The 13,110-nt window shown below is 33.9% G+C and overlaps 2 protein-coding genes across 2 annotated transcripts; one reads left to right on the forward strand and one right to left on the reverse strand.

The window, feature by feature from the left end:
• Window positions 1–1,233: 1,233 nt before the first annotated feature.
• On the forward strand, window positions 1,234–2,019 carry LOC107819989 (small ribosomal subunit protein uS17c-like). The gene has a single exon (XM_016646187.2). The coding sequence runs from the start codon at window positions 1,335–1,337 to the stop codon at window positions 1,809–1,811; it is 477 nt and encodes a 158-aa protein (XP_016501673.1). The 5' UTR covers window positions 1,234–1,334; the 3' UTR covers window positions 1,812–2,019.
• Window positions 2,020–3,825: 1,806 nt separating this feature from the next.
• On the reverse strand, window positions 3,826–12,717 carry LOC107819990 (homeobox-leucine zipper protein GLABRA 2). The gene is made up of 11 exons (XM_075256277.1): window positions 12,461–12,717; window positions 12,084–12,358; window positions 11,364–11,481; window positions 10,941–11,141; window positions 9,880–10,266; window positions 8,868–8,972; window positions 8,470–8,679; window positions 5,707–5,881; window positions 5,340–5,614; window positions 5,152–5,238; window positions 3,826–4,313 (listed from the first exon to the last, which is right to left on the reverse strand). Exons 1-11 carry the CDS (start codon window positions 12,545–12,547, stop codon window positions 3,930–3,932), a joined length of 2,304 nt encoding a protein of 767 aa, XP_075112378.1. The 5' UTR covers window positions 12,548–12,717; the 3' UTR covers window positions 3,826–3,929.
• Window positions 12,718–13,110: the final 393 nt, after the last annotated feature.

Here is a 13,110-nt window from a genome sequence, read left to right on the forward strand (position 1 = left end):
AAAATGTTTTCCAATTGGAGGAAAATTTTTTCCTTATCAAGAGAAAGGAAAAATATTTTTCAAAACTCTTTGTCAACCTTCCCCGCCTTCACCAACCCATCCCACCCCCTCTCTCCAAAAAAGGCTTGTTTTTTTCAAATTTCAATTTTTTCATTACCACCCACCCTACTACCCCTCCACCCCACCCCACCCCACCCCCTACCATCCTCCCCTCCCGCAAAAAAAATATTTTTTTTACCTTAATTTTTTTTTGCAATTTCAAATTTTTGTTTTTTCATTTTTCTGCACCACCCTCCCCCCACCTCTCCCACCCGCACAAAAAAAAATTACTTTTTATTTTATAAATTAAATTTCTGTTTTTTTTCGTTCATTGTCACCCCCCCCCCTCCCCCGAAAAAAAATTTAAATATATTTTTCAGTTTTAATTTTTTTTATTTACTGGTTTAAAGGTTCAAAATTTTACAAGTTCCAAAATTATGAGTTCGGAAGTTTATGTGTTTGGAAGTTTACGAGTTTAGAAATTATAAAATTTACGGGTTCGAAATTTCGCAGTTTTGAAAGTTTAGCGGTTTGAAAGCTTATGAAATTTGTGGTTTTGGAAGGTTGTTGGTTTGAAAGTTTATGGCTTCATGTTTATTATATCTAAATTATTTATGAATACTCTTGAGAAGTCATTTTCCTTAATTGTGTACCAAACACTAAAAAATAAATAAGATTACTATTTATTTTCCAAGAAAACAATTTCTTGGAAAATATTTTTCGCAAAAAACATTTTCCATTGTACCAAACACAGTCGAAGTCCATCCATTTTATATTGGAATTACGTTTATGTCAATCATAAATACGATATAACTTACTAACATGAAAATATCAATGGACCAATTAACAAAGGTCAACATTGATTAATATGTCCCCGTACTAAAAAATTTATTCTGTGTCTCAAACAACTAACACTAATTGTATGAGGCTTCTTTTTGTTTAAAAAATTTGTGGACTCCAATCTTATACTTCTGGGTTCATAAAATTATGAGATAAAAATATTACCTCATACAACTAGTGTCAGTTGTACGAGACACAGAATAAAAATTTTTGTACGGGGACATATTTGAACCGTTTTTCTTTTTCCAATGTAAAAAGAAAAAAAAAGAGAGTGAAAGAGTTAGAGACACAATATTAAAGCTCTTTTAAAATTATTTTATTTATAGGGAAAAGAAAAAGAAGGAGAAGAAAAAAAAGAGGAGAGGATTAGAGGAAGAGATAATATAAGAAGGATATCCTCATTCCTCCCTCATCTCTTTGTGTTATCCGAACACAGTGCTCTGTGCTTCTCACCAATGTCTCTAACTTCTCCTCTCCTTCAACTTCCTCTCTCCCAATTCAAATCCCTTTCCCTTTCCACCCCTTTCATTAATGGCTCCTCTTCTCTTTCCCGTCTATCTAAACCCTCTTCATCTATCACTTCCCCAAACCCTTCTCCCCCAGCTTTCTTGCCTCCAATTCGAGCCATGAGATCAATGCAAGGCCGTGTCGTCTGCTCCACAAATGACAAAACTGTTTCAGTGGAGGTTACCCGTCTTGCGCCTCATCCGAAATACAAGCGTAGGGTTAGGAAGAAGAAGAAGTACCAAGCTCATGACCCTTTGAACCAATTCCAAGTTGGGGATTTTGTTCAGCTTGAAAAGACTGCTCCCATTAGCAAGACTAAGGCTTTCCTTGCTGTACCTGTACCTCCGAGAAACCAGCCCAAACCCAAGGAGGAAGACGGGCAGGAACTTGGGCTTCCGCTTGAATCTTCTCTGCAGCAAAGTTAGAGTGAGAGCTTTCTTGGGCACTTTCCAAAATCTTTTACTCTTCAGTTTCTTTTTTCTGTTGGTTCCTGTTATGCTTTCATGATAATCATGTATTTTGATACTTATTTTTAGATGGGGAATTTATTTGGTTTCAATTCTGATTGATGCTTTTGTAGTACTCAGATAATTTTATCTCCTTATTTGTGAATCCGAATGTATGACTTTATCAGACCCGACCCGACCCGTAAATGAACCTTTTGATCCTTAGCTATCTAATGTTTCTCAAGTGTTCTTTTTTGCGAATTTCCAAATCATAGAGTTTTTTAATATGCAAAGTCAAAAACTTTGAGTTAACACTCTGGATATTCATTTCCTCAGCAGTGTAGTGGAGTTCTAACTCCACTTGTGATTCATGTGGATTAGTGAACATGATTAACTGATGAAATTACTGCTTTTGTGGTTTTCAGAACTTGATGGCCATGTACTAATCCAATATAATTATAACAAAGTTCAACTAATTAGATCCTTTCTATAGCAATGTGAATTTTGCTTTCAAATTGGTGGGGGCTGCACAATCCCACAACCATTGAATTATCTGACTGACCTCCTTAACACACATATCATGCGCTTAACAGATGGTGTAGTGATAATTGTCTGTCTTTACGTGTCTTCTAAAAGTCGCTTTCTCCTTTGAACTTACCCTGTCTGCAGGATTGAAACATATGAAGCCTAAGATGTAAAATCTATGACTAACACTTAGAAAATTCTTAAAGCTTGAGATTTTCTCCTTGTAATTGGATATATTGTTCATGGATAAGGTTCCATTTATCTTGGATGAGAGGTAGACATTCGGATATTGTCTTTGCTTTGTCAAAAAAAATGTATTTATCGCATACTTAGTGTTTTACTTGAGTACACTCATCTATCAAACATTACTGTTCCAGCTCCTGGATAAAAGGATTATTCTACAGACTACAATTATTAGAGGAAAGATGCTCTAAGCAGCATATTGTCGTAATGGTTGCTATATGTAGTTAAGATATTCTGATCAAGTTTTGCTCTAGTGCAAGCAAGAAGCTGCGCAAGTTCAGCTACATCTTTTATCAGATTCCTTTGCATAAAATGCTATTCATCTTTGTGTCAGTGAGTGGGGAAGAGATATATTTTCCCTTTTTACCATCTATACCTTAGTAGTAACAGGTGAAAGAGGAAGCTGCATCAATGGGCATATCATCATTTATCCAAGTCATACTCTGAACCTATGATAATAAAGCTAGCATAATGCACAAAATCTGCATATATCATTTTAGAGGCAACAAGCATACTAATATTGAAGCTAGCTTGCCACTTGTGTACATAACTACATACTTACCATCTTCTTAGAGGTAAAAACTTGCCGTGCCTGAGGTTAATTGGAAAGACTTGAACTCCTATGATGAAAGAAAATAGATTTCCTTAAAAATGTACCTCAAAAATCCTGTTCTGGTTCCAATTTTAAAGTGCAAACCAGGTATTCCATATTTTCATTTACATCGATGTAAATCTATCCCTTGTTGTCCAGCTTGTAGTTTCACTGCCCGATTTAGTGTCAAAGTTGTTTGTTTATTAGTTGGTTAACGTTTTAGTGGTTTCTCAGCATACTTTATTTGGCAAAATGCTGTACGTGCCCTTAGAATTTTTGGGAAGTATTAGATACAGATACACCCTTCTACTACTGCCATCTTTTTATTCCACTTCATTTCTTATATCCAGTTTAATTTAGTTTGGCTGCTTCTAAGTCAGCTGGAAAAAGAAAACATTGACATTGAGGTAATTTTGTAAATTTACTGCACAAAAAACTTAAAGCTTGAAGAAGAGAAGGAAAGAAAATTATACATGAGATGACGAGAATCCTTATAGTATATACACATTTGTGTTGTAACAAGTTTCTTTTGATGGTTATCTTGATAATATCACAACAGCTGAGAATGCTGAAGTAGATATGTCCTATCTTTTTGGAGTTGGGAATTACATTTACGGGTAAAGAACCCATCACTTCACGTGAATCCTTTTCGTCATTCTATTTAGATTAAAAGGGTAAAGGATCAGAAGAACTATACCATCTGTATGATGAAATTAGCATATTTCTACCTACAAGAATTAATATCCATCATCACACTGGAAACTTGTCTTGATCTTGTGCAATGTACATGATAAAAGATTGTTGACAGATTCAACAGACTCCTTAGAAAGTTTAGCTGTTGGAGAGTTGCTAGTTAGAATCTGAAAAGCAACTGTTAGCAAGGAACCTCCTTCTGAACTTCTGTCCTCTGGTTTGGAAGTGATAACTAAACCCCTTGACTCTATGCCATCAGGAAGGATCGAGAAACCCGAAGGTAACACGGCGGTATTGCTCGAGTCACAGCCTGTTATAACAGATTGCATGCCTGCAATGTCGACTGGAGCATAGACCACTGTAGATTCATAAGCATTGGTGCAAGTATCTTGGAGGATCCACATCTTGTTTTCTCTTAATTTCACTGCCTGAAAAGAGTACAATTTTTTCAAACTTTCAATTGGGAAAAAGTTGTAGTACTGATCATCAAATTTCTTTAGAGATGGCAAAATCAAACTCGTTTTTTAGTAACTCGCCCAAAGTAAAACGGGTCGAATATATTGATCAATTTGTTGACTTGACTCAATGGATTGAATTCGAAATGATCCATTAAATTATTGGGTCACAGCAGGTTAAAATAGTATTATCTGTTAGGTTAAAATGCAATATTAGGTAAATTTGGAAAAACTTAAACGGCTAATTTAAGAAAAATACACTAGCTATCATATGTTCTTCGAAAAGCAAAATAAAAAAGGAGTGGAGGATGAGTCATGTTGGGTTATGACTCGTTATTTGACTCATCTTGATCCTATTAAACTTTGAGTGGGTTGGATCATAACTTTTTATTAGCTAGTGTTTGGATATAGATGTAATTGAAACTTGAAAAAAAAGAGTTTTGAAGTTGTGTTAAAAAATAATTTTTGAAAGTTGAAGTTGTATTCGGACATGCATTTTATTTGAAGAAAAATTGAAGTTTTATGGTGGAAGAAAAAATTGAACTAAACCAGTTTTTGGGAACTTGAATTTTCCCAAAACATGATCATATTTCATAAACAAATAATATTTTCAAATTATTTTTAAAAAATTGAAGCCAAAATCTATGGCCAAACGGGAGCTTGGTCTTACCAATATTGCCCAATCAATAAGTTTGATCGAACCACCCATCGGCCACTTCTAAATTACTTCCTTATAGCTTACATTCATGGAAAAGGAGAATTAAGGAAGATAAAAGGAAACATCTTTCTATGAGAGGTATATTATACTCACTTGGATTGAGACTGCATTTCCTTTGTCCTGACCTTTAGCTAAATTTGCAACGGATTGCGCTGGACCTCCATTTGACATGACATCCCACTTAGATAATAAAATACATTGAAAATGTCAACCCTTTGTTTTTTTTTCCTTGAGGAATATATTGAATGTAATGCAATGAGCTAAATATTGAATTTACTAACCTCATGTCGACGAGTTTCATCTTTCAGGAAATCAAAGAGTACGTTGCGAGAAACTGGCAACCAAATGGATGAAACAACACAGAGGATCACGCCTTGGGGCTCACCGGTATCTGTCAAGTTCTTCCTAGATGCCACCCTAATATCCTCTTGGCCAGTTTTGCTAGGAATCTTGTTCCATGTATTATAACTAGAAGCTCCAAGCATACGGTAGAAATTCCATGTCATCCTTTGTGCCAATGTTAGTATACTTTTTCTACCAGCAAGTGTGGCAACACCTGTACGTTTCAATTCATTTACACAGTTCATGAATTTTCGAACCAATTTGGAATTAATAATTAGTTTATGTAAGACATGAAATTTAGTTTACCAGTTGTATCTTTGGTAGGAATGTTGGTTGCCATGGAGAAGAGGAGGCGCTCGCATTGCTGCTGCAGTGTAGCCATCCAACGCCTTGCTCCAAAAGCTAGGCCGCTGTTGACAATTACACGGTACAGGGAATTAACTGTGCTTTTTTGGCACTCCAAGTGTTCCACCCAAGTTACCTAAACATGAGAGCAATCAGATTTAGAGTTTAACTTATACGATATGCTGAAAATTGTAAAAGATAACTATATGTAATCATTCTTAATAAGTAAAATAAGTAGTAACTCGAGAAATAATTCAAGTCACACGCCACAACAGATTAATATACGTACATATAATAATTATTGGAGTTCAGTCTGATACATATATACTTAACTCCAACAATGATAGTGTAAAAATTCTTTGCACTACCAATGTGTATTATACGCTAAATCCTTATATTTATACATAGCAGCATCCCAACTCTTGCTGTGTCTTTTTTTTCCTCTTGCTTTTGTTTTTCTTCCGTTTCGGTTTTTGGTCTATTTCTTTTAAAATTCTAGGTTCGTCCAATTATTTGTCAATCATAAAACCATATTAAAAATTTCCCACTTTCTTTTTCCTGTGGATTACCTGTGCTTTTAAGATTTTTCCAGAATTTAGCATGCCCAACATCAGATACTAAAATTTTTAAGAGATTTTTTCATAAAACACCATCTTTTAGCCCTAATTAGTCATTTATAGATACCCTTTGCTATATTACTTGTTATAAATACCTTTTTATGTTTTTATACAATGTATTTCATGTATTTAAGCAGTTGTATTCATTAACACAACCAAAAAAATAGGCGTAAAAACGGAAACTCCAGCTAATGGGTATCTGTATTCAAGCTGAATACAAATAAAATACAATAACATTTTTGCGCAAATTCTGGGAAGTTAAATACAGTAAATACAGTAACAAGGCTAAATACATATTAAAAACTAGATATCACACACATGACATAAAAAATAAGTAAGCTGAATACATATGAATACATTTGAAAACTTACTGGAAAATTGAACAGTTGCAAACAAAAATACAGTTGAATACATTGCATATTTCACAATGTAAAAGAGAGAGAGAGAACGTGTTTAGGAGTTATACAGTAATTAGGTAAGAGAAAATACAAAAAAGGAGAGAGAAAAATATTTTTTAGCATATATGGTGCCTTAATTGTAGGATGGAACTATATTTAGATTTTTTGCTATAAAGAATAAAAGGTATTTATAGGATGTAATATTTTAAAATAGTATTTATTTAATATAAATAGGGTACTAATGTATTCTATAGGTTGTAAAATTTCCAACTTTTAAAGGTGTTAAGGGGCCGGGCCGGGCCGGACTAGAGGAAAAGGGAATCGGCCGGTTTTAGTATTGGTCCTTTTACAGGGTTTACTGGTTCCTGGCTTTCCCGTGAACCGGAACGGTTCCGGGTCTAATGGGCCGGGCCGATTTTATTTATTTATTCATTGTATTTTGTATAACAATCGTAGTTTATATTAATATAAAATAAAAATGTAAAATACTAAAAACTAACGTATAAAAAGAATGTTTGAATAAATTTCAAAGGCTTTAAAAGCCTTATATATGAAATTTTGAATAAAAAATTAAAAACTTCAAACGCTTTAAACCTTAAAAGCCTTATATTTGAAAAATTCATTACGAATTTAAGATCATACGATGAACGCGAAAAAAAATATAACTTAAACTGGAGTGTTGAAATTTGAATTTTAAAATTTTAAAATTGAAATTAAGTGGCTACATAAAATTATTTAATAAGACGAATATGTAAGGATCAAACTTCAAAGACTTTCATTTCATATTTTCATTGCATATAATACTTTAAATTAACTTGTCTAACAAACTAACACATTAAGCTTAAATAAGTCTAATAAATTCAAAATAACACAAACTGTCTGAAATCAACTTAAATACGAATTTCTGGAGGACGCTCAAGACAACTCTTGATATGCCTCGTTAAACAGCATGTAATGTGCCCTCCCACTTTCGACAAACATTTAAGACTCAACCACAGTTCTTGCACTCTACTTTGCGAACTTTTTCATTTTCTTCTACCACCTCAAAGTGTTCCCAAACATATGAGCGCACTCTAGAAGCATGAAGCATGATTTAACTTGAATTGAGAATTTGGGTTTGTGAATTAAGAGATGAGTGAAGAAATAAAGAGGGGGTGTCTATTTATAGTTTTTCAAAGTGCTAAATTAGTAAATAATAAAAATATTATTTTTGAAAAAATGGCCCAAAAAAGGACTATTCTTTCAAATTAGCCGTTGGGCAACGGTCAAAATGGCAGCTGACCGTTGCCAACGGTCAAGACTATATAAAAAAAAATTAACTAGTCGTTGAACCGGTCCGAACCGGTCTGGTTAACCGGTTCACTATTAATAAGACCTTACCGGGTTGGACCGATCCGATTTCCCGGTATTAAAATTTCTCCTGGCACAGGCCGGTTCCCGTCTCAAGCCAGCGCTGCTCGGCTCCCTTACCACCGGGCCGGTCAGGGCCAGCCCGGCCGTTTGACACCCTTAAAAGTTTTACATGGATGTTCAACCAAATGGTAATATGACCTTAGCAATGTTCTACACAAAAAATATAGAGTAGAGTGTGGTAGGAACTGTGGGAGAGTACATGCACAGACCATTTCCAGCTAGTTGTGTTGTGATAAGAAAGAAAAGAAAAAAGAAACAGATAATTAATTAGAGTTTGAAAACATAGGTAGACTTACCTTGCAGTGGGCATTGGATTGTTCTTGGAGAAAGCAGCCGGAGGGTAATTTTCTGCATTTCACGAGAGAAGCGTCAATGTTGTCTTCAACTTTGTCCACAGAAACGTCCACAATTGCCCACTGACCTACGCTCAATTGCTTGCAATATCTGACAAAATACACTTCTCTCGTCCCCACTACTGGTGTTAGCATCTGCACTTCTGCAAACATCTGTGTACCAAAATACCCAGTGAGTTATAAAGAACACACAGACAAAACCCTTATCTTTCTTTCACAAGCCTTTTTTGGGGGGTAATAATAGTAGTGTACATGTTTACGATATTCTGTTTTTGTAAAACAAACTCTTTATATTAAGCAATTGAGCGTAGGTCAGTGGGCAATTGTATGAAGCTACTTACTAGCTGAACTGCACCATCCCAGCAGTTAGCACCTTCACCATTGCAGATCACATCTACTGTTGCTGCTTTTGAGATCATCGATGGGAACATTTCTTTCCATTGATTCTTCAGGAATATATTTGAAAAAGAATTTAACATTAATAAGATAGCATGTGTACATAATTAAGCAGATTTTAATTTGGACTCAAGGTTTACATAGTTTGTAAAGTTTTTTGTTTTTCTATTTACTTTGTACATTATTTCTTATGTCATTAAAAAAATTGGATCAGTATATACTATGCAACCGTCCATAATAAGTGGGATAGTGACCCCATAAAAATAATGTAGCTTACCTATTTATGCAGGTTAAAATACATTAATTGCAAATTCGTTATACTATCAATATACATAAATTATATTTTTTTTCATAAGCTAATCCTAAAAGAAGAGGTCTAAACATCATGATGTTGTAATACTCCTTAATAAATGTTATTTCTTGTTCATAGTATCTGTCTTATAAGGTTTTTGCAAGATCCTTAAGAAAGATATCTAATAGTCTTAATTATAAAACTATTTGTCAAATTAAAACTACCTTTTATCTCTCTTAAATAATTTACTTAATTAACACTCCAATAATTAGACAATTTGAAAATAGAAATTACTGTAATAGATGATTCTTTGTTTTTCTAAAACATTAAATATTTTGAGATAAATTCAATTTAAAAGAACGATAAATAAGATATATTATTCCCTCTGTCCCAGTTCATGTGAAGGTGTTGATCAGATTTCGAGATTCAAACGAATTCTTCTTTGAATGTAATATTTTCATATGCCTTTTAAGTATTTGAATTATTAATTATTATGGCTTATGGTATTTTTTTAATGTGTAGTTAAAAAAACTGAAAAATTCTATGTTCAAATGCATGATGAAAATTAAGACGTTTGAATGCGAAAAAAATATCGCATAAATTGAGATAGAAGGAGTATTATTTATTATTATGTGGATGAAATAAGAATAGGTGATCGATCTTACCACGTCCATGAAAGTCTGAACAAGTCGAGGGAGTTGCATGAATACAATTCCCATCTCTCTGGAGGCTTCAATACATCTCTTATTAGGCCGTCCATCGTCTCTGGGATTTTCAGTCGGAAACTCCTTCATGTATTCGTCATAATTAAGTATTTCTCGCCCAGTTTCAAAGCTTCTGATCCACAGTGGTTCTCCACTAGTAGCCATCTTTTTAACTTCTTCCATTGCTTGATTAACTACATGCATTATCCTTGACTTTTCAAGCCCAAAAATGCCCGTGTAATAATCTAAAGCGCTTCTATTTTCTTCTTCATTTCCTCCTGAACATGACGAGGAGCTCGGTGATGTCCCTATTGGGTATTTTCCCAATGCTGCCCTAAGCTTTTCAACCTGCATCTCCACAATTAATTAGAAGCGCATGTTATATATATATATATGTACGGAGGGTATATATGTATCGTATAATTAATGGTTCAACTCAATCGGAAGAATATATATATATATATATATATATGTCAAAAAAATCACTACAATTATAACAAATGATTAATCAGGTACTTGGACAATATTTGGTTGAAATTGAAAGAAAAAAGGTATTGAAAAAGAGTATTTGAAAGTTGGAGTTGTATTTGAGATGAATTTGGCTTGGAAAAAGAGTTACTTAAACATCATTAGTAGTAGTACTATTTTACCTTCACCTACTCCTCAAACCATTTTTTAAACTTCAAATTCTCTATTCCAAGTTGAATTTTATATAATGACCAATTTGTAAAACAAACATTTGATTTGCAAATAATATTTCAAGTTGAAGTTAAAATGATGAGATAATTTATATGCTCAATAGGGGCCAAATTTGAAATCATAATTTTAATTTGAAAATACAATAAATTTAGTGAAAAAATCTAAAGGCTGAATTTATCAAATTTAAATCATATACAATGAATTTAGCGAAATTCATCAAATTTTAATTTTGAATCCGGCTCTATTATATATATATATTGGGACACATCGATCAAAGTAATATATGCTTACTCTTCGAAGATAACGATTTGTGTTCAAATTACCTCAGCTCTAAGTCTGGCATTTTCGATTCTTAATTGATGTTCTTCAGCGGGGAGAGTAGGAGCATCATTATTGCTAGAGATAGTAAATCCACAATTAGGACAAGAAGGATTCTTCAACGTCTCCCTTAATCCCTTATTTTCTTCACGAAGTTTTTCTATTTCAGCTTTTAACAAAGAATTTTCATGGCGTTCCTGTATTGCCTGCAAAATTTTCCACGTCACAATTTATACCGATTAATAACGAGACCAGACAAGACTTGAATTAGGACAAAAATTATACACTGTCTCTGGGGACTGGGGTTACGTACGGTGGTCTGTGACATTTATAATCATATCTAAGAAAGATTCATTGCTCTTATATATGTCCTCACTATTCGAGAATAGATTTTTAATAAAGTTCTATAATATATAGTATATAATTACCTTAATTTGGGTGCGCCGATTTTGAAACCAGAACTTAACTTGCCTTGGATGAAGACCTAATTGCTTACTGAGTTGCTGCCTTTGTTTCTCATCTGGATGGGGTGACTCTTTGAATAATCTGTCAAATAAAATTCATTTTGATTTCATATGTATTGAAGGAAGTAGAAAAGGAGACCCATTGGCTTATGCATAAATTGAGAAACTTAAGATTTACAGTTCTTGAAATATGTGAAGTGAAGCTAAAAGCTCTTTTATATATAGCGTAATTATTACATGAGCTGCTGGTATTAGCTTTTTACTAAAAATTAGATTAAAAGTTGAAAAACAATTTTTTTAGTGAATGATCAGCTGTCGGTTGACACTCAATAAATGAAATAAAAGTAGATTAAGAAGAATAAAACACAAGAAATTGACAAAACTGGCTAATTGCATGCATTACGGGGTTTATACAAAAAAAAAAATTGATCGAAAATATGTTTTAGGGAATTAATGACCTAAAATACATATGCATGGTAGAAATTAATGATAGGATTATGAGTTTTATCATTGAAGAAAGGAGACTAAGCTGAATTCCATCGACTGGTTCTTCTGTTGTCAATTCAACAGAAAAACGTACCAGCAAAACGACAAGTTTCAAACGAAAAAAAGACTAAAGGAGAAGTAATTTTTCTCTTAATTAAAATCAGATATTTACGGTGAGAAAGAGTCATATGAACTTACGCCTCCATTTCTCTGATTTGTTCAGCAGTGTGTCTATGATATTTCTTTCTTTTCTTCTTCTTACTGTTGTTGTTAGGATCTTCTTCGTGTTCGTTACAAGTTATATCGTCATGCTCAAAATCATCATCAGAACCGCGTGATCTCAGTGGTCCAGAATTCTCGCTGCTAATCTCGACCGTCGATTCTTCTCTCGGCCGTCCTCTACTTGCACTTCCATCCTCAACCTCCTCCGTCTCCATGTTTCCGCCGGCTCCGCCATCTCGGAAAATTCCAGCCTTCAAAAAATCAAAACAAAAACAATAAAACGAAAGCAGAAGCACAAGGAGGAAAAGGAAAAGGGCGATTTTACGAAAGCATAAAATTAATTAGTTACTTACGAGACTGAGAGATAGAGCAGGAGAGGGAAAGAAATCTTTGGTTTCATGAGAAGGAGGATGGTTATTCGACATGTCCACAACGCCCATGGCAGTAGAGTGATTGGATTATGGTGAAAATAGATAGAGAGACATAAATATAAACTGAATTTTTATTATTTGTTTTTTTTTCCTCTGCGTTTTTTGAGTGTAAGAGTAAGACTGTGTTTATTGGAGAGGAGGGAGAGAAAATTAGTGGGGTATAGATGAATTAAAGGATATAAAACAAACAAATGGAGGACCTGAGGTGGGTTTGTGGCGGGGTAGAAGAGTTCTGAGGGGGTGGGGGGCTGGTAGGAGTTGACTGTTAGATACGGTGGAGGGTCAGTGATTTTGGTCTTCAACTAACTTTTTATTACTCCACAGTTAATGAACTGTTACTCCTAAGCTTCAACTGTTTATCTACTAGTAGTACTAGTACTAGTTTAATTGAATGGTAAAAGTCATCTGTGTTTGTACATCAAATTAAATGGATGCAAAAAATAAATGTCCTTTATACAAGCATTTGTCACTTAATTATGGTTATCTTAATTAAGTTGTTTGATTTGATATAAACACAGAATGCAGGTAAGTTTTATATCGATAAATATTTTTTATTTTAGTCACGCACGAGT

The sequence above is a fragment of the Nicotiana tabacum genome, chromosome 6, assembly GCF_000715075.1.
Source record: "Nicotiana tabacum cultivar K326 chromosome 6, ASM71507v2, whole genome shotgun sequence".
Classification (NCBI taxonomy): Eukaryota; Viridiplantae; Streptophyta; class Magnoliopsida; order Solanales; family Solanaceae; genus Nicotiana; species Nicotiana tabacum.

Coding starts and splice junctions, on each gene's coding strand:
- LOC107819989 (XM_016646187.2), top strand. CDS start 1,335: ATGTCTCTAACTTCTCCTCTCCTTCAACTTCCTCTCTCCCAATTCAAA.
- LOC107819990 (XM_075256277.1), bottom strand. CDS start 12,547: ATGGGCGTTGTGGACATGTCGAATAACCATCCTCCTTCTCATGAAACC. Junction 10,267..10,940: donor ATGCCAGACTTAGAGCTGAG/GTAATTTGAACA, acceptor GTGGAGATGCAG/GTTGAAAAGCTTAGGGCAGC. Junction 8,973..9,879: donor TTCAGACTTTCATGGACGTG/GTAAGATCGATC, acceptor ATATTCCTGAAG/AATCAATGGAAAGAAATGTT.